This window comes from Sesamum indicum, linkage group LG9 (assembly GCF_000512975.1).
Source record: "Sesamum indicum cultivar Zhongzhi No. 13 linkage group LG9, S_indicum_v1.0, whole genome shotgun sequence".
NCBI lineage: Eukaryota > Viridiplantae > Streptophyta > Magnoliopsida > Lamiales > Pedaliaceae > Sesamum > Sesamum indicum.
The window spans coordinates 593,310-613,838 of NC_026153.1; the positions used below are offsets into that span (position 1 = coordinate 593,310).

General features: G+C 34.5%; 2 protein-coding genes across 3 annotated transcripts; one reads left to right on the top strand and one right to left on the bottom strand.

The window, feature by feature from the left end:
• LOC105170001 (protein HIRA) lies at window positions 6,255-14,768 on the bottom strand. 2 transcript variants are annotated; one of them, XM_011090571.2, is made up of 10 exons: window positions 14,251-14,768; window positions 13,347-13,622; window positions 12,943-13,194; window positions 12,453-12,850; window positions 11,331-12,324; window positions 9,598-9,808; window positions 9,259-9,499; window positions 8,749-8,871; window positions 7,689-7,803; window positions 6,255-7,161 (listed from the first exon to the last, which is right to left on the bottom strand). In XM_011090571.2, exons 1-10 carry the CDS (start codon window positions 14,356-14,358, stop codon window positions 6,700-6,702), a joined length of 3,180 nt encoding a protein of 1,059 aa, XP_011088873.1. In that variant the 5' UTR covers window positions 14,359-14,768; the 3' UTR covers window positions 6,255-6,699. The 2 variants fall into 2 exon arrangements, with proteins under 2 accessions (XP_011088873.1, XP_011088874.1); XM_011090572.2 differs by lacking the exon at window positions 14,251-14,768 and having other exon boundaries at window positions 12,943-13,197; window positions 13,347-13,488.
• Window positions 15,975-20,494, top strand: LOC105170002 (pentatricopeptide repeat-containing protein At2g27610). Its single transcript, XM_011090573.2, has one exon. The coding sequence runs from the start codon at window positions 16,195-16,197 to the stop codon at window positions 18,814-18,816; it is 2,622 nt and encodes an 873-aa protein (XP_011088875.1). The 5' UTR covers window positions 15,975-16,194; the 3' UTR covers window positions 18,817-20,494.

Sequence of the window (20,529 nt, forward strand, 5' to 3'; positions counted from 1 at the left end):
TATATTGTTATACTAACTTTTTAATATTTGAATTTATCATTCAATCCATCCCTTTAATAAAATTTGGTTATAATATCTTTCACCTCAGTATATGATTCTCTCTTTTCATGTTTTTCCCCCCTCCCCACACACTATGTTTTTCTTTTTACAATTTTTTTTCTTCATCTCACATCAGTGTTTTTATAAAATATGCTCGCAAGAACTGCATGCATGTGACGGAGGATTATATATATATATAATAAAAATAAAGTATTTGTAAGACAAAAGATTTACATACTTCACAATATTCTCCAACATCCACAATGCTCAACATTGGGTTCGCATTTGGATAGTTCTCTGTGAATTATAATAAAAAAGGTACAGTATTGATTGATCGTTAGACTTAGATGCAATATTGGGTAGGGTTCACAGAGAGTGTGCATTCAGTGATAATGTACTATACTAAATATCAGATTGTACCAAAAATTTAGTTAGGTGATTAATTGAATTTTCAAAAAATAAAACAAAATCTCTACTACTAAATAGAATAGATTATTCCATATATTATAAATCACTGCAGCTTAAAAATTATAAATAAATCAATATTATTTATTATGATCAGATAAAATTGATGTGTAAACTTAAGTATTGATCACGGTTAATAACGATAACTATTATTTTATCGATGACCAAAATATTTATCATAATTTTTAGTTGTAGCAAATATTTTAATCCCATTTTTAAAAAAGATAATGATTAATTCTTCATGATTTTTCACTTTCAACTATGATAATTAACCTAGTAAAATATTTCTTGGCAGTGCGAATAAATTCTTATCATCTAATTCCAATGAATAAAAAAAAAAAGCAAGGAAACAAAATAATTTATTTCCAATTTCAACATATAAAAAATGCGAGAAAACTAAATAAATCATTTCCAAATCAAATCATCCAATTCCAATTAATATATGAAATAAAAAATTAAAAAAATAAGTAATTTTCACTTTAAAAAGTCTAAACTCTTTTTCACTAATTAATTATATATAATATAAAAGAAAAGCTTAACTTAATTCATATTGAATCGAATATCGCAATTATATTTACGAATATTAAATTGAGATTTCAATTCAATATTTTGTACAGAATTTATATTTTAGTTTCAACACACACTACAAGAAAATATAGTGATAAACTATTAAGTAATAATTTTAAAGTTATCATTAATAATATATATTAAGTGACAATATCTTTTATCTTGGCAGTGTATAATTATTAGTGAGAAAAAATGTATAAAAAGTTATCACTATAAATGTGTCACTATATTGTCAAACATGAGTCACTAATTGTATTTAGTGACAACTTTACGCACATTTTTTGTCATTAATTCATATTAATAATAATTTTTAATAATAATTATTAAAATTTTGAAATTTCTTATTATGACAAATTAAATAATTTTGTCACGAAATATATATGATTAATGATAATATTAAAATTGTCACTTATTTTTTGTGACATTAATCTTCTATTTTCTGGGAGCAACATTTAAGTGGATTTACCAAATCGTGCCAACCCCTCAAATTAATCATAGACACATGCATAACTTTTTTTCTTTTTCCTTTTTCCCTTTAATTATTCTCCAAATTTAATTCGTATTTGTGATTGGATGGTTTCCTGCTATCTCATCGTCGTACGAATGTAAATAAATATATATTTGTACAAGATTCATATATATTTCTGATTCTGATTGTTGTGAAAGTATTAAATGTTACTATATTTAAAGACATTCATTATTCAGGAAACGTAATAATATTTTCAGCTAACAATTTTCGCATATGTACTCTTGGAAGTAAAACGTTTTAAAATTGGAAAAAATGTAATTTTAGTCGTGTAACTTATGAGGGTGGTATTTTTGATCCTGTATGAGTTGATTTTTGCAATTTAATCCTGTAATTTTAAAAAGTTTGCAACTCAAACCCATCGAAATTATTCAAAACTACTTTGGTGTTAAGGCTTTCTCCCCATAAAGACTCAAAACCAAAATATAAAATAAAAAAATATAATATATATATATATATGTATATCCTAATGATCCACACACAAGAGAGATGGAATTATGTGGTAGCCTGTTTTGTTAAGAAACTGTCATTACATAATTAAATTAATATTAATAAACTTATAAGTAAACCGACTCAATTAATAAATTCTCACGTAATAATATAAACTCAAGTCAAGTAAGACAAATACTCGTTACAGTAACAATAAATTCATATTAAGTGAAATAAATATCTACACATTTAGTAGGATTCAAATTCATAGCATTAAATTTATTTATAGAACTTTAATTTTAACCATTATAACGGTGGCATTCATTTTTAAATATGATAATATTATATGTGTGTGTGTGTTTTAAGACAAGCAACATTTTTGTTACGTTGCCGAAATTTAGGCAAAATTTATGCAATAACTTGACATACGTGACTATCAAGTTTTCCCCAATTTGATATTCCACTTGCCTCATATATGCCCACTTTCGTAATTAATGTCGATAAACGTCATATTAATTGCACGTGAGGAACTTACGCTACTTATAAGTCCCAATTGATGCATGTTTTTCTAGCGACCCATTTTTAAAAGGGATAATTACTCTGAATTTTGATGTAATTATATTTAAATTTTTTATAATTTGAGAAATTACATTTAATATTTTTTAGGTTTGCTTTCATCTAACAATTAAGTTCTCTAATTAGTCAAAATTTATTGAATTTGTTGATATTAACAAAAAAAAATAGAATAAAAATTTATATTCACCTTCGATTGACTTATTATAGGTTAAAGAATTTTTTTCCGGACTAAACTACCATTATAACAGTGAAGTTATACATCATCACATCTCTTATACATTTTTTTTTACTCTCACTTATTTTATACTCCAACTTTCACCCCAACCAAACACACTCTTAGGATTTTTTATTGTTTATTTTCTTTTATTGTATTTTGTTTGGGAGGAGGTTTCACCGACATATACGTTAGTACAAAAAATAATCAAATGTTACACGGCATGATGGAATAGTTCCCTATTTTCAAACGTTTGGTTGATCAAATGTTTGGTAAAACTGATACAACACCTTCCCCCAATATCATATTTTGGTTGGTTTATGTACATATATTATTGGATAAATTACCTTCAACTTTTATAGATTAAGTTTGATATAATCAAAAAAATAATGTTTATTATTCAAAAAATCATCGTTATTTCTATCCAATAATTGGCTCATAGCTTTCGATACGGTTTCATCCAAATTTTATATTGAATTATTAAAAGATTCTTTGGGGCATTCAATTATAATTTCACTTATTTTTTTATAATAAAATAATCCAACAAAAAAATTTTACACTCTTATTTGTGGTAATGTATGTCCAACATTAATATTTTACTATTTTTTTTAAAAAAAAAAATATTATGCAAAGGTAAAGTTGCTTTACAATTCAAGAGTAACCTGATTATATCACATATCAGTAGGGCTGTATACTTTGATTAATCAACCAAATTATTGGATTTGATTTTTTTTTTCTCAAAATGCATATTGAACCAAATATTTGATTTCGTATTAGGTACGAACCGAAAATTTGAACTCCTCATACAGTAGAAACTAAAAAGAATTGGCCGTTATTTCTGTAGAAGAAGCTAGAAAACATTAGCTGCTTATTTATACAAAAGAAGCTAAAGACATTAGCAGCTTATTTCTACAAAAGAAGTTGAAATATATTGTCCGTACCTGAAAATCATAGTGAATACTTCGATCATAATGATAAATATTAATTAATCATGGTCAATTTTAATTTTTGCATTGAACTTTTAATCAAAATAGATATTATTAATTTATTAAAAATTTAAAGTCGTCGTTATTTATAATATTGTAAAAAAAAAATTAGTAATTAGAAATAATATATAATGCAGTTTAAGCGGATGAGACAAATCGAGGGGATCTATGTGGAGGCAGTGGCAGGCAGAGCATCAGTGTCCAACCACCCAAACTAAATGCTGGGGTTTTCTAGTTTTTGCAAGCCATTAAATCCACGTGATCAATATTTGTTATCCAAACACTAAGCAGGACATCAACTTTCCTTTAATTTTATTTGTATAATTAATAGCATTAGTTGAAAAGTATCTGTTGGTATTAGGTGGTTGATAGTGGTTGAGAGTCCATTTTAATATTTTTAAATAATTAAGACGTCTAGTGAGATTTGATATAATTATAAGAAATCATTATACCGTCGTTTTTTAAGGTTTGATATAATATTATACATAAATTTCATGTGATTTGAAAAATTACATTTACTAAACCTGGTATTTGTTTATGTCCGATAAATATATTTATTCGTTTGTCAAAATTCACTGATTTTGCTGATATTAACAAAAAATGAATCAAAATCTATATTTACCCCTAATTTGAGTTACTACTAACTTATTACAGAGTAAAATATACCTTTCTTTTATCAAACAAACCCTTCATATATATGCATTAGCCTGTACGAAGGTGTCACTTTCGGCCCGAGTATCACAAATTTGTCTTAGAAAAGGTCTCCTCCTACTTGCTAGGAACTTTTGAAATACTCTTTGCCTTAATTCCATAGAAGGGCCAAATGAAACAGTCAAGTTGCGTCTTGACGCTCTTGCAAAAAGTATTGTTTGTTTTGATTAAAATCTCATGAATTTGTCATTTTATTTTAAAGTGGGACATGATCTGATCCGATTGAATGATTTAAACGATCTAAACGATTCGAAACTGAAATTTAGACATCACATCCAGTGCAGTTGGGAAATATAGTAACTACCCCTGCAAGAAATTTCAACTCATGAAAATCTGTCCTCCTATGTATATTCAGCATTGTATCAACGTGAGTTGTGAATTATGGACAAACATCAATATATCCCACAAAAGTTTCAACCGACGGTACTACAAACTGATAAATGACAGTTACTGGTCGGAATAGATGTTTGGAACGTACAGTAGACTTTTTCATGTACTCTCTTTCCTTCTTTCTTGTTAGGGTACCACAACGTTTGGTTGGCGTCTGTTGTCTCATTTAAAGTGTGTTTACCAAACATATAGAGAAGTATAATGAAAAGTTTCAGATATTAAGTGACCTCCTGATAGAAATAGAGATGGTAAAGGATACACGTTGAACCCCAACCCGCCTCATTGGGAACTAACTTTTAAGAATTTAAATGATTGTCAAAAGGAATTTGGAGTTTTTATCTGTAAAGTACTGAGATCTCGGGAAATCATTCTTGTAGAGTAGCATGAACACAGTTGTTTAGGGATATTAGAAAACCTGCCTTGGTTTGGAAAATTATATTTGCTAATATTAACGTTTATTTTCATTCAGTAAATAAATTCATTCATTAGTCAAAAAATTCACGAATTATCCATATATAAATAAGTTCCTCGATTAGTCAAAATTAACACGAATTTGATGATATTAACAAAAAAAAGTCAGAAAAAATATATATTAACCCCTAATTGACTTATTACTGACTTATTGCAGATCCATTAAATTTTTTTATGACCAAATTACCTCCATACATCTTCATGTGTTAATGTATATGCAGAGGTATATTTTCGCCGTTAAGGGTAGTTTAATTTGAAAACGAATTGTTGAACCTACAATAAATTCGAAATCAACCAATCAAGGAAAAATATCAATTTTCATTTAATTTTTTTTATTAATATCAGCATATTCAATAAATTTTAGCTAACGGGGGAACTAATTTGTTAAATGAAAACATACCTCAAGAGTGTTAAATATAATTTCCCGAACCATAAAAAATTTACGTGTAATTACACCACAGGAGGGGAGCGTAATTATCCCATTTTATTGAGATGCATATTGCGTTCAGTAATATGTTCCCGATAGATTATAACATATTTTAACACTACAAATCGTCATATCTTCAAATGTTACTCCTCATATTCTAAAAAGTTGCACTCTATTTTTTATTTTTTTGAGAAATACAATTTTCAGTATTATCACTGGTCTGGAACAAATCCAACAGGTCCAACTTGCTAATTCTTGATCACAGAGGTTAAATACATACTACATTCGCTACTACACTCGATACTTTATGCACTTTGTATACATAAGATTAAACACATACCCTTCCAATTTCAGAAAATAAAATATGTTTGATCATGGTGTATTGTGCACCTATGACATCTGCAGGAACAGCAATCAGGACTAAAACGCATAGACATCATAAACAAAGGCGGATGCGCATCAAGGTGGAAAATAATATCATTCATGACAAAACATCAAGTAGAATTACTTTACAACCTACTTGAAAATGGGAGCTCAAGGCAATCGACTTTACATACAAAATTAGCTTCATATTGTACAAGAGGCGAGTCAAAATGACTGTTCGATAACAATGATACACAGCTAAAAACATTTAAGTTCCCTAAAGCTCCCAAATTGTACGATACTCTGTTAAAACAGCCCCAGAACCTGCTCGATCTCCGCTTAAACCTAGAAGCTCCGGCAAATACAAACAGATAAATCACCATAATATGTTCAGCAGCAAGCCCCATAATTTGTAACTTTCGGGGGAAAGAGCAAGTTGAGTAGAACGAGATTAAAAGAAAGATATGTACTCTACTTGGGAAAGACATTAAAGTCAGCATTTAGTATATGGTCCAACACCTACCAACTGTCAACATCAAGACTCCTTCACATTTGCTGCTGGAGCCATTGTGTCATGTTGATCTGAGGCAGGAGGGTCCAAGTTCATTTGCTCTGATGTTTGTGGCACAGTTTGCACTTGATTTGCCTCTACCTGGGTACAATTTGTTTGACTGGTGGTTGGCGTTACTGTTTCCATTTGATCAGTTGGTTGCAAAGCACAATCAACTACATCGATGGTGGGTTCAACAGAATTTGTTTGAATAGTAGGTCTAGGTGTATCAGAATTCATCATGTTCATATCAGGAGGATCAGAATCTATTTTGTCTTTTGACGGCAGAGATATTGCGGAGGTTGGAGTCTTCTGTCTAAAGTCTGTTTCAGTGATCTCGTATTCAGAAAGGAGATCCATGAACTCGTTAAGCAACCGTTGAACTTTTCTGTTTGATGCCATGGCTGGAAGAATATCTTCCCTAAGGAGCTTATGCTTATTCATCCCCTGCCAAGTCAGAGATTACAAACTGTCACCGCCCAGCAAAGAAGAAGAAAAGAAACTAGCAAAAAGACCATCTTGTAAAGAGCTCGCTATATTCATTTAGTACAGCTAGTCTGATGAAATATGTCCGCAAATAAACATAAATGCCACCAGGATCCTTGGTGCAAGCAACGTCCATTACACTACTCAGTATGGGATTCTTTGGAACTTAAATGTCGCTAGCACATTTCTTTAGCAGACAATTCAATATTCTTTTGAACCACTCAACGGCTCCCACATAATCCAACAAGTGAACAAAACAGTAGTACAAGGCACAAACTTCTAAGAAAATTTTAGACACCAGCAAAGAAACTGACAGTATGACCATCTAATTTAAGATGGAAAGCAATAAGTTTAATTTTACAGTCACCCGCCAAAAATAAAAACCAGGAGAGAAATCAGAAGATGTTCTTTGAGGTTGTATTGAGAGAACCCCAAGGAACAACCATATGTATGTTTAAAATATTAGAAAAATAACGAAGAGTCCTTACAAGTACAAAAGGATCCCATGCTGGTGTTTTCTGCTCTGATCCAGGTTCAGCCATTCCAATGGGAGGTCCAAGAAAGCTCTCACAAACTTCTCGTAAGCGTGACTCATCAGCCTCCCTAAATTTTCAAAAGACATTAAAAAGTCATAACAATAGCAATTATTGCCCACCACATAAAAAACACAAACCAAAAAGAATACTGTTTCAGCCAAACCTAGACAAATTTCTGTCTGCTTTGAAGAAAATACACTCAACCCTTGCTAGCAGACTAAAGGGGCACCACTAGTAGGATGTTTTTGAAGCATAAAGGAAGCATCTGCAACTAGATAAGACGGACATTGTTGACTGCTTGCATTCATTTACTCACAGATGGCATGATATGATTGAATTAAAGAAACATAACCATATTTGTTTGATTGTTTTCTGATAATTTTCCATCTGCTCGACTCCATGTTATGAAATAACACAAGCACCGGAAAGAAAAATCAAGAAGAGCCAAATGTGTAATCCTGTGAGCTTGCAGTTGACTAGCATAGTCAAGCTCTTAAGGGTGACACCATATTTTTTTCATTCACTTAAATGAGGTCCAGCAAAACAATTATCAATATATAAAATTAAGTGTTTGTTGTCAACCAAGTAATTTTTATTTTCTCCATGGTTCCCTGCTGAGAAAAGGTAGGGTCTAAAGACAAGAAAATATCGGAAGCACTGATTCTACAAGGCCAAAGATCGTCCGGATAAGAGAAAAATCACAATATTCTGAAACTGCTCAAGGTTCATCCTAATGATGCTTCTGTGAAATTTTTATGGTTAGAGAGCATGCAAAATACAGGTTGGCAACCCTGCCACGGAATATCTATCAAAATATTCACTACTATTGGCAGTTCATTCTATTGAGAACAGTAACATTCACAAGTTGTATGATAAACACATTAAGACAAACTAAACATATAAGATGTTTGCTGCACTAGAGATCTGCAGTCCCACGTGTATAAATGCTCATTATCATGGAGAACCTGGATCAGCTTAAGCAGTAGGTAGAACCAGTAAGAGCATAGCAAACCTTGCCAAAAAGCGAATGTAAGACAGAAGACATTGGCGATATTCATTAGGAGAATTCAAAGCCAGTGCCGATGCCAGCTGAGCTTCCAAATGAGCACGTGTCTGCACCCCATCATCAGTTACTCTGCACAATCATAGTGCCAACCCAGGTGAATCTCATGTGCAAAGCATTATAAGATAAGCAATTAGCAACTTGTGAAGCAACTATGTGTTAGTATTAGAAACAAGAAAAATATTCTGATAATCATGGTTAAAACCATCAGATTAAAAGGAAATATACTATTGTTACACTTCACATGCAAGATTGAATGGCTCGAACTCAATATTTTACGTTCATCAAGACATAGAATGTGATAAGAGGTAAAAGGCGTGTGCCACTCATGCAAGGTTCGTCCATAAGAAACTAGAAGAACGGTCCTTCATGAAAAAGCTATTTCACAAATTCGAATTCAAAAGCATACAGATTCTCAGGAGACCATTTCAAAGAAGCAGGATTCAGACGCATACAGACCTACTCCACCCTGGTTTCCGTGCCAGAAATTTCCTAACGTCGACCTGCAATGCAGCCAGCTCACCACCATGAGCTGAACCTAAGGTCCAAGAGCTAGAAAAATTTGATGCGGGAAAACAATCATCTGCCACTCTCAGCCAACACATAAGACTCGTATCAAAGAGATATGCGTGACGTGTCGCCAAAACAACAAGGGGAGAACCAGATTTTGATAACTTTGCAGATATGACTTTGATAGTACCTGGAGGAATGTCAAGAAAGGAAGAAACAAATTCACTATATGTCACATTTCATTAATTAATTGAAGCCACAATCATTAACCAGATTTAGTTGATTTACCAGCATCTCTAGCATTGGACTTCATGTCTGTAGTTATCAGTGAAACCAGGGAATCATGAAGTAGACATTTCTTGTTAAAAAGATCCCAGACATACAAGGATCCCTTTCTTGTGACAAGCAACAATTTCCACAATTCATCACAATCTATAAAAACTGCTGCAGATCCCATCATCATCGTCGGCACGGCACGTCTCCCACATTTTGTGTAAACCTTCTCAAGGATAAATATTTGCAATCAATATACGGAATCTAATATCTTATTACAGCACATGACATTGGAAGTGTGGAACTGTCTCAGAAAAAAGGAACAGCAATGTCACTCACAAAGCAAAAGATTTCGCATATGATTTTAATTCAGCGAATACTTCTACAGAAGACATAGTTTTCAGTAATTATTTTATTGGCCATATCTTGGATACGAGTAACATGATGCTTTTATCAATATCATTAATGTCTATTACATTATACGCTTACACAATATTATTGCCGTTCTTATTGTTTTTAAATTTATTATTATTATTATTATTATTATTATTAACATTATAGTAGAATTAGAAATATAACCAAAAAAATGACGAGCTGGCTTGTAAGCTTCTGTGCACTAATATTTCAATCCAAAGGTCCAAACCAGCTCATTATTATTAACATATAGTAGAATTAGAATATAACAAAAAAAAAATGATGAGCTGGCTTGTGAGCTTTTGTGCACTAATATTTTAACTCCAAAGGTCCAACCCAGCTCATGGAGGACAGCGGGTCGAGCGAGGTCGCCAAGCTAGCTAGTGGGCTTACCCACCTTACAGTCTTAGATGCTCAACCTCCATTTGTCGTGCCAATAAATGGAAGCAAAGTAAGGCGTTGACCACAGTCAAATGGTTATGTAATGTAATGATTCAGATGATAGCACGTGTTGCAGTACTCTTAACAGAGGATTCCAAAGAAAATGTAGAACTCTTACCAATTATAAGTAGATTATATTTTCTTTTTCAGAAATTACTTTCAAACTAAGATGTATCCAACATGGAAGGTAAGGTTCCCTAAAGAAGCTAGCAACGGCTCAATCAGTTCATTAGGAAGAATGACCATGTAGTAGAGAACAACAGGACTTCTGGATCTTTTATATTTATTTTCTTTTTCTTCTTCTTCTTTTTTTTTTTTTGGGGGGGGGGGGGGGGGGGTAAATGAAACTGGACAAATAAATTAAAGATGCAAGACAACCATAAACCATAATAAGTGTGAACAAAATGCTGCCCAATTACAAGTCTACTCAGACAACTCTACTAGGGAAGTAGTAATAATAACAACAATAATGATTATACTAATACTAACAACAATAACAATAATAGCAATATTAGTAGGTTTGTCTGATAGGTGAAGGATATCAACATCTGATGTGGCTTGAACAAACTTGGAATTTTGGGGAGGGTGGTGGCAATTGCACTTCTCTTTGGACCGGAAAGGGATTACAAGCAAAGGCAAAACAATATATCACGAATATTCAGATTTCAGAATTCCACGTTTTGTCACTCAAGCCCACATGAAAACATCAAAGAAGTGGGAGAAAGTGATGACCTAAAAGCATGCCGCCCACCAAAGTACTCAACTTACTAACATTTGGTACAAAAATTATATCTTCATACTTTAGAAGGATTAGCAGAAAACTATTTACCAGAGCAGTATGCTCCTAAAAAGTTTCTGTTCAAGGTAAAACAGGGTATTGAAGTTATACTAACCTGCAGAGATCCATCTTCACAACCAACTGCCCAGAAGTTAGAATTTCCAGCCAAGACGGTGACCTTTCCAGAGATCCTATCAGACCAAAGATTTTGAGACCCCCTTGTACAAGAAAGTTCAGTCTCTTTAATCATAAAGGTGTTCCCTGCTCCAACAATGTCATTAACTGCATGCTCTCTAGGACGAGCTTCCAAGCAAACAGGTACAGTATCTTCCCCTTGTTTCTTATCAAATACTCTTATTGAAAGAATACTACCAGAATCCGTAAAACCAATCTGCTCAACGTGAGTACTTGTTTCTTTACTCCCAGACACTGGAACCTTCTCAATGACCAAGCTCTCACTAATAGATGCTCTAGCAGTGATGCCCGGGCGCTCTTTCAAATCAGCAGGCCCACCTGAAGCTTTCCGTATGGAACCTTCTCTAGCACCACCATTAGTATGTATTGCTCCATTACCATCCTTGTTATGATCTAATGATTCCACAGGAAATTCAAGAGCTTCAGACTGGGCTACAATGGAGGTCCTTTCCTGATGAACAGTCACTCCAACCGCTTCAGGTATTATCCTCTTTCTACCATCAGGGCGTCTGTATTCTTTTTGCTTTACAGGACTAGACATCCGAGCTGAGACCACCTTATTTGATCCATCGCTGATAGCATCTTCAGTTTTCTTTCCATCATTGACAATAGTCTTACTAATCTTGGTTGAAACCACTAAATCAGCAGAAGGCTTTAAAGAGGTCTGAGACTCTGGGGAAACTGGATTCGTCTTTTTACTCAGAGTTTCCTTGGCCGATGCTGCTTCAAGCAATAACTGCGCTGGAGTCTCAGCTAAGTTTCCTTGCCGACCTCTGACATCCCCGTAGCGATTTCTCTTCAGATCATCTAATTCAGCATCAGTTAATTTATCTCCAATTTCATTCACATCAAAATGGAACGTAGCTACTGTCCCATCCAAAGAACAAGCAAACAGTGAATATCCATCAGGACTCCTGCACTCACAGGCAAATTTCCAAGACTGGTAAGTATAGCTCGAGAAATCAGAGAGATCCAAATTCAAGAATGTTGCTCAAAGATAAACTCGGGTCGTGGAAAGTGCAGAAACTGAAACTTAACTTACCAGGTTAAATCCACAACACTTTGAGTAAAGAAATGCTTAGCCACAAAAAGAGGGCGAGGACTGGCAGTAGTCCACACAGTTATGGTACGGTCCTGACTTCCAATTGCAATAACATTATATGGCTGTAAATCCTTTCCTTCAGTCTTCGAAGTACCATTAGTCCAACCAACGGATGCAGTTTTCAAGTCCTGGGAATTGGAGAGATTTCTTCTAAACATTGAATGATTAAACTTAGCAACAATAATTGGTGCATTATGCCCTAAGAAGTCAAAAGTGGCAGACCATTCCCCTCTCTCAAGAACAGGTGCAGAATGCCTGGGCTTTTGAAAACCATGAGTTGTGGTTATAAAATGGCCACAAGGAGACCAGTCAAGCCTCCTGAAGAAGGTGGATCCAAGCTGAAAATACAATATGTCAACCAACAGGACATGGTAGCTGGGGAAAATGGAAAACATTCAAGTATCAGTTTTGATGTCATTTGTTAACTTACAGACTTAGCCCAGTGACCATCAGTTCTATGGGCAAGGCTCCAGTCACTTGTTCGCCAAATTATGACAGTCTTGTCATCTGATTGACTTGCTATGAATGAACCAATGGGATCCCAAGCTACACCTTTGACCAGACTAGAGTGACCCCGAAGAACAGCAGTGCAGATGCCATTGGTCATGTCCCAAACATGAATTGTATTATCCAGACTCCCACTGACCATTATGGAATCATCTGGAGACCAATTAAGATCCACCTACTTTAACCGTAGGACAAAATCAACACCTTGATTAGAGCACACATTAAAGAATAAATGATTACTCATAAACAGCTCTAGCTTTGAGTAGATTTAAGATACCAATTAAAAAAATTGCAGTTCATGATGTATCTTTATGGAACTTGTATTACCACATCGGCAGTGTGCCCTCTCAGTGTCATAGCAACTTTCCAGTTCTCAACATCAGGTGGCTCTCCACTTCCAAACTCGGTGGTTCCTGAACCAGGCTTCCTCTCATGAACAAGAATAACTTGATCATCAGATCCAGATGCAATGTACCGGCCATGCTTAGCCCACCTAACACAGTTAACAGATCCAAAGTGGTCACGCAGAGTTGCCAGAAGTTTTGATACTGAATCATCAATATGTAGTTCCCTGCCAACAGATCTCATGTTCCAAATGCGAACCTGAACATATAACACAACTGCTTAATTTCAGGATAAAAAGAAAAATGTACGCACAGGACATACTGTACAGATGATTACACATCAATGTTTAAGCAGTATAAATTCAAAAACACAACCATGATTTACATCATATCTAGAAAGCACTGAAGCCACTGTTATTTCAAATCCAAAAACCTTCTAAAACAAGAAAAGAGATATAAAATAGACTCCATCCAGAAGAACAAAAGGATCATCTTGGACTGACTTCTGATTTTTAGTTTTCAATCACACTTAACGCCCATCAGTTTTTCCTGGTCAAGACTCATTACTAAGCTTCATAACATACCACTGATTCTGATAACTCCAATATGGGACACTGATTCACAGTGCTTAAGCATTGTTTATCTTTCAGAACCAGATTGGAGATTTTAGTGCATGTCATGTGTTCTATAAACTACAAAGTTTCAAACAATATGAGTGGTCATAAAACTAAAACCAAGAAGTGCATTCCTCAGGTCATGACTCATTAACTGGGATATTCCATAGTAAGTCCTATCTTTCACAGATTCATCTTGGTAGCAGGAAAGTAACTCACAATCGAAAATAATATTTCGGAGGAAAACAATACATTAAAACAAAAGGAACATACCTTATGATCACCACCACCAGTGGCAAACCTGAGGCCACCAGGCTGAATATCAATGGAGAAAATCTGTGTACCCCCATGCCTAATCCAACTAGGTTTCTCTGCTATCATCTTTCTCTACTTCAATAGTTTTCACCTTAAAGCCCAGATGATTTTTAAAAAAGCCAGAAAGAAACAAAACAAGGGTTTCTGCTTTCACTTAAATCCCACAAAACCCACCCAAAGTCCCTCAACTTCATGTCTTGCAACCCAAAAAAACTCTGCTAAAAGAACAAAAGAAAATTGCAAACCGACAAAAGATCCTGAATGAGGATACTCAAATCCAGAAATTTAAGCCTCAAAAAGATAAATATGGGAAATTCAAACTTTGGTAATACAAGGCCGAATATCGTGTTTGAGCAAAGTTGGGACGTTTGCACCCAATTTGAGAAAAGCGAAAGGGTAAAATTTTTTAGAGAGTTTCAAGTAAGCAGCAATTAAAGAAATTGTTAGTGCTAAAAAATATAAAATAAAACCATGGGCGGGAGAAAAACCCTAGTTGAGTATGTGCGGGTTAATTGGGGTTGGATTTTTTGAGGAATAAGAGGAAATTTTGATAAGTAGTAAGTAATAGAGAGAGTTCTTGGGAATTTCTTTTTAACGGTCAAATCTAATGGAAAATTGAGAGTGAAGCAAAACACTCGAAAGAGGCCAACACAATGAAAAATGAATCACATTATCATATTCACCACAATTTCCCTTTTTTTAAAGAAATATAAAATTCTATGAATCATATATAAATTTATTATATTAATGTAATATTTTTCACATTCATTCCTTAAAAATAATCTTTTAATATAATTTGAATTTTTTTTGTTGCAATTTGATACTTTATTCTACATTTCATATCACCGACTATAAATATATCTTAAATGCAGCTGTTTTTATTTATATTCATTATTTTTTTTCTCTGTGTTCCTGTAAATATAAGGTAAGTTCGAGCACTAATATAGAGAATAATAAATTATTATTGCTTTTGTGATGTTACGTTACGAAATGGTAGACGAAAAAGCTTTTACGATTTATTTTTATTGTTATTTTTGTCCAAAAATTATTTCGAAATTGTGTTTGCAATGAGTAAATTTAAAAAAAAAATCAACATTATTTTAGCATCAAGAGTTTCCTAGCTACTTAAATTTTTCAGATTAAATTATCAATATTAAGTATCATATTTTTTAAATAGTAATTTAATTGGCGAAATTGAGACTCATCAAAGATTTTTAAATGAAAATTTATTTGTGTTGATTTATTATAGTAATAAATATTAACTAATTAGGTAGTGATAGTTGTCGGGTGATTGGTATAGTTTTTATTTAAATTCAAATCCATTTTGATCAGAATTCATAAAGTGTTTGTGTTATAATCATATACTAAGTATGTTAATTTTTTATTTTATTTACAAAAATAAAAGGTATTAAAATAAATAACCTATTGAAATTTAGAATTAACATGTGAATTCAAGAAGAATGATTGGCAAAAAATATATATATTTTTAATTAATTAAATTTATTAATTTTTTCACATACATTTAAATTTAATTCATCCTAATAATTATAATAATTTTTTTATTTTATTTAATAGAATAAATATAATAAAATTTAATTAAGCAGGTTCAGTTGGCTTCAACGACTAATTAAATGAGAAGCAAACGATGGCAGAAAAGGGATGCCCCCCCCATCCCCCCCACCCCCAAATACTTGAAGCTATTGCTGTTGGCACCAAAATCTGAATTTCAGGACTCCTCGGCTTACAGCAACATGAACACTGTTAAGACTTGCTCCTACATAATCCAAGAAACCAATGTTCCCATGAAGTTTCGTGTTAATTGCTGTGCTGGTTTCTCTTATTTCTAGTTATATTAATTTTCCTTTTTGGGAATTGATTTATGTTAAATTCCCTGGAATTACTATGATTCTTCCAAGACCACCTTTAAGAAATTCCTTCAAGTCTCTGTCCAACTTTTGCAAACCATTTCAAGCGTTTCATTTCTATCACTCCTCTGCGATTGCACTTGATTCCGGGACCTGCGATGACCCTGTTGATTTCTCACGTTTTCAGGGGACGCACAACCCGTTTGACAAATGTCTGCAGAGGGATATTTCTTATTACAACCACTTGCTTTTTGAGTACTCACGTGATGGTCTGAACAAAGAAGCAGTAAAAATTTATGCACTAATTAATAGTGTGGGTGTTTTAGTGGATGGGTGCACCCTTTCTTGTATATTAAAGGTTTCCGCAAGCTTGAAACATGATGTTTTCGGTAAACAAATACATTGCCAGTGCGTTAAAAATGGTTTCTTCGAGGATGTTAGTGTCGGAACGTCACTTGTGGATATGTATGTTAAGAATGAAAATTTGGATGATGGAAAGAGAGTGTTTGAGGAGATCAGAGAGAAGAATGTAGTGACTTGGACTTCGTTACTGACTGGTTATGCACACAAGGGGATGATTCAAAATGTCGTAGAAACTTTTTGCTTGATGAAGTTTGAGGGAGTTCAACCAAACCCTTTCACATTTGCAACTGTTATTGGAGCTTTTGCAGATGAAGGTGAAATGCGGGGTGGAGCTCAAGTGCACGGTGTGGTTATCAAGAGTGGTTTCGATTCAACCAGAGTTGTGGGAAACTCTTTGGTTAGTCTGTATTCAAAATCTGGTATGATCAGGGAAGCTAGAGATGTGTTTGATGGTATAGAGTTTAGGGATGGAGTTTCTTGGAATGGGATAATAGCAGGTCTTATTATAAACGGGCTGGAGTTGGATGCTCTTCAGATGTTTTATAGGATGAGGCTTGCAGGTGTCAAATATACAGAAACAACTTTTTCCACTGTTGTTAAGTTATGTACTAGCCTTAAAGAACTGGGTTTTGCCAGACAGATCCACTCTCAGGTTGTGAAGAGTGGGTTTGTATGTTTTGATAACATCAGAACAGCTCTTATAGCGTGCTACATGAAAGGCTCTGAGATGGATGATGCAATCAAGATGTTCTCGGTTGTGGATATAGCTCAGACTGTTGTGTCATGGACAGCAGTCATTAGTGGATGTTTGCAGAATGGTAGAGCATTAGAAGCGATAGATATGTTTCTCCAAATGCGAAGAGAAAACGTTAGACCTAATCACTACACTTATTCGACAATACTTGCAGCCCTTCCAACTATTTCTTTGTTTCAAGTGCATGCAGAAATTATCAAAACCAATTATGAAAACTCATCTTCAGTAGGGACAGCATTGCTTGACGCATATATCAAGATAGGAAAAGGCACTGATGCTGCAAAAGTTTTCAAACAAATAGAAGAGAAGGATGTTGTTGTTTGGTCTGCCATGTTAGTTGGATACGCCCAAGACAAGGATACAGAAGGAGCCGTAAAATTTTTTGGTCAGTTAGCCAAGGAAGGTGTCAAGCCAAATGAGTTTACTTTCTCTAGTATACTCAATGCATGTGCCACACCCTCTGCAGCTGTAGAGCAAGGGAAACAGTTTCATGCAAGTTCAATCAAATTTGGTTATAGTAATGCTCTTATGGTAAGCAGTGCCCTTGTAACCTTGTATGCAAAAAAAGGCGATATTCAGAGTGCAAATGAAGTCTTCAAGAGGCAGCAGGAAAGAGACTTGGTCTCTTGGAACTCAATGATCTCAGGTTACGCACAACATGGTTATGGGGAAAAGGCACTACAGGTATTTAAGGAAATGCAGGAGAGAAACTTGGAAATGGATGAAATCACATTTATAGGTGTCATTTCTGCCTGTAATCATGCAGGACTGGTGAGTGAAGGTGAAGTATATTTTGACATGATGGTGAACAATCTTCATATTTCTCCCACAATGGAGATCTATTCATGCATGGTTGATCTGTACAGCAGAGCTGGGATGCTAGATAAAGCTATGGCTCTTATTGATGGGATGCCCTTTCCTGCTGGGGCAACTGTTTGGCGTACTCTCTTGGCTGCATGCCGGGTTCATCGAAATTTAGAGCTTGGAAAACTTGCAGCTGAAAAACTCATTTCATGTCAACCACAGGACTCATCCGCGTATGTCTTGTTAGCTAATCTATATGCTGCATCTGGACACTGGCGAGATAGGGCGAAAGTGAGAAAACTGATGGATGAGAGAAAGGTTAAGAAAGAAACAGGATATAGCTGGATTGAGGTGAAGAATAAGACATACTCTTTTATGGCTGGTGATGTTTCACATCCTTTATCTGATCGCATTTATATGAAACTAGGAGAAATAAGTATTCGTTTGAGGGATGCAGGATATCAGCCGGATACAAATTATGTACTCCATGATATTGAAGAGGAACAAAAAGAAGCCATCCTTTCTCGGCATAGTGAGAGGCTGGCTATTGCCTTTGGATTAATAGCAATACCTCATGGTATTCCGATACGAATCATAAAGAATCTTCGAGTTTGTGGTGATTGCCACACTGTGATTAAGCTAATAACAAAAATAGAAGGGAGAGAAATTGTTGTCAGGGATTCAAATCGATTCCATCACTTTAGTGAAGGCTTATGCTCTTGTGGGGATTACTGGTGACATTAAGTGAATTGCAAAGCTTCTGAATTTGAGGTTGTTACAAGAACTTCATAAACAAGAGCATCTTGTTACTATGGATCAGGAGTAATAATGATGGAAAAACTTGTTTATTTCTGATCCCTAGGGCATTCATGAGAATTCCCATTGATTGTACAAGTTCATATGGGAGCTTATCCTATCTGGTGCATTATATTACCATACAAAAGGAAGAATTGCAATATACATCCCATAACTTATCCCATTTGTGATTTTGGTCCCATTGTTTTACGACTCAACATATTTAGTCCAATAAGTCCAAAAAAATTGCAATTTACGTCCCGTTACCCATTCCCATTAAATTGTTAACAGAAGGAGCGCGTGCAACGCATGTGCATTGCTCCTTTCGTTAACAATTTAACGGAATTGGGTAATGTGACGTAAATCGCAATTCTTTTGGACTTGCGAGACTAAATATGTTGAGTCGTAAAACAATAGGACAAAAATCAAAAAAGGGGCAAGTGATGGGACGTAAATTGCAAGTTTCCCCCATACAAACCACAACACTTTTGGAAATACCATTGTCATGTGGTTTCCACTCATATAAAAGCATTCTGGTGGTTGATCTAATGACAGTATAGACATTCATATTTCTGTTACAAGAAGGTATTCCTAGCCAAAGAAGATATGGGTTGATGAACGCTTTGGGTGTCTTCCAAACGGAAAGCCAGAAAGGTTGCCAAGTCACTTGCCTCTTCGAGGACAAGATTCCGTGAAGCTGATGGCAGGAAGTTTTGTGGCCCATCCCTAAGAGGCCTTTTAAATAGAATGGAAGTTTGTGGCTGTGCAAGAACTTTCAGGCAGCCTGTCAAATATTGAATATACATATGTATATGTATATATATGAGCAACCTTCAAAAACTGGAGTGCAAGAGCTTTGAAAAATAAGCTCTTCACTGCAGCTTACTTCTTGATTTAAACTTGATACTTAATGCATTCATCCCTAAGGAGCAAACTGAGTGTGGGATGTGTGAGAAGAATAACATGACTGGTCTGAGAGGAATTGTTCAGGTATTACAGACATATATTTGGCATTCTTCATGCAGAATAACTATGGGAAGAACAGATTTCCTATTTTCTTGTTGCTGCTGGTGATGTGTAAATGACTGGTATGCTTCTTATACAGCAGAACTGCTCATTTTTCTACATGGTCAGATACTACACATGATTCCTATCTGAATATGGGGAATTAGGTTAGGGACACTGGTCTCAGTACGCCCCTCCATTTTGCTTGAGATTACGAGTTCAAGCCAAAGCAACCTTGCATTTCTTTCACTAATTGGCTCTGATGGCAAACAGTCTGCACTAAGGAGCTTCGTGAAGACCTGGCGGCTTTAAATCCCACACTTTTTGATCCTTGACAGGTTCATTGGTTATCCATAGTTGTGTAGTTTTCGCAAAAAAATGATTAGACCACTGCCGAAGAAGTATAACTACATGATCCAACCAAGCTGTAGTTCTTCAATTGTATATCCACCCGCAGTTGTGCATGTTAACAGAATTATTAACACTAATTAATTCCATAAACAGTGAATGTCATGTTGCTGTTATGCATAACAATTTCTTCGTTTGATTCATTTAGTTCCATTTTTCTAACGAAGTCCGCCATTATTAATTGATCCGTCCCACTTATAGACATTATCACTATTATAATCCACCATATAGATGTACATACTT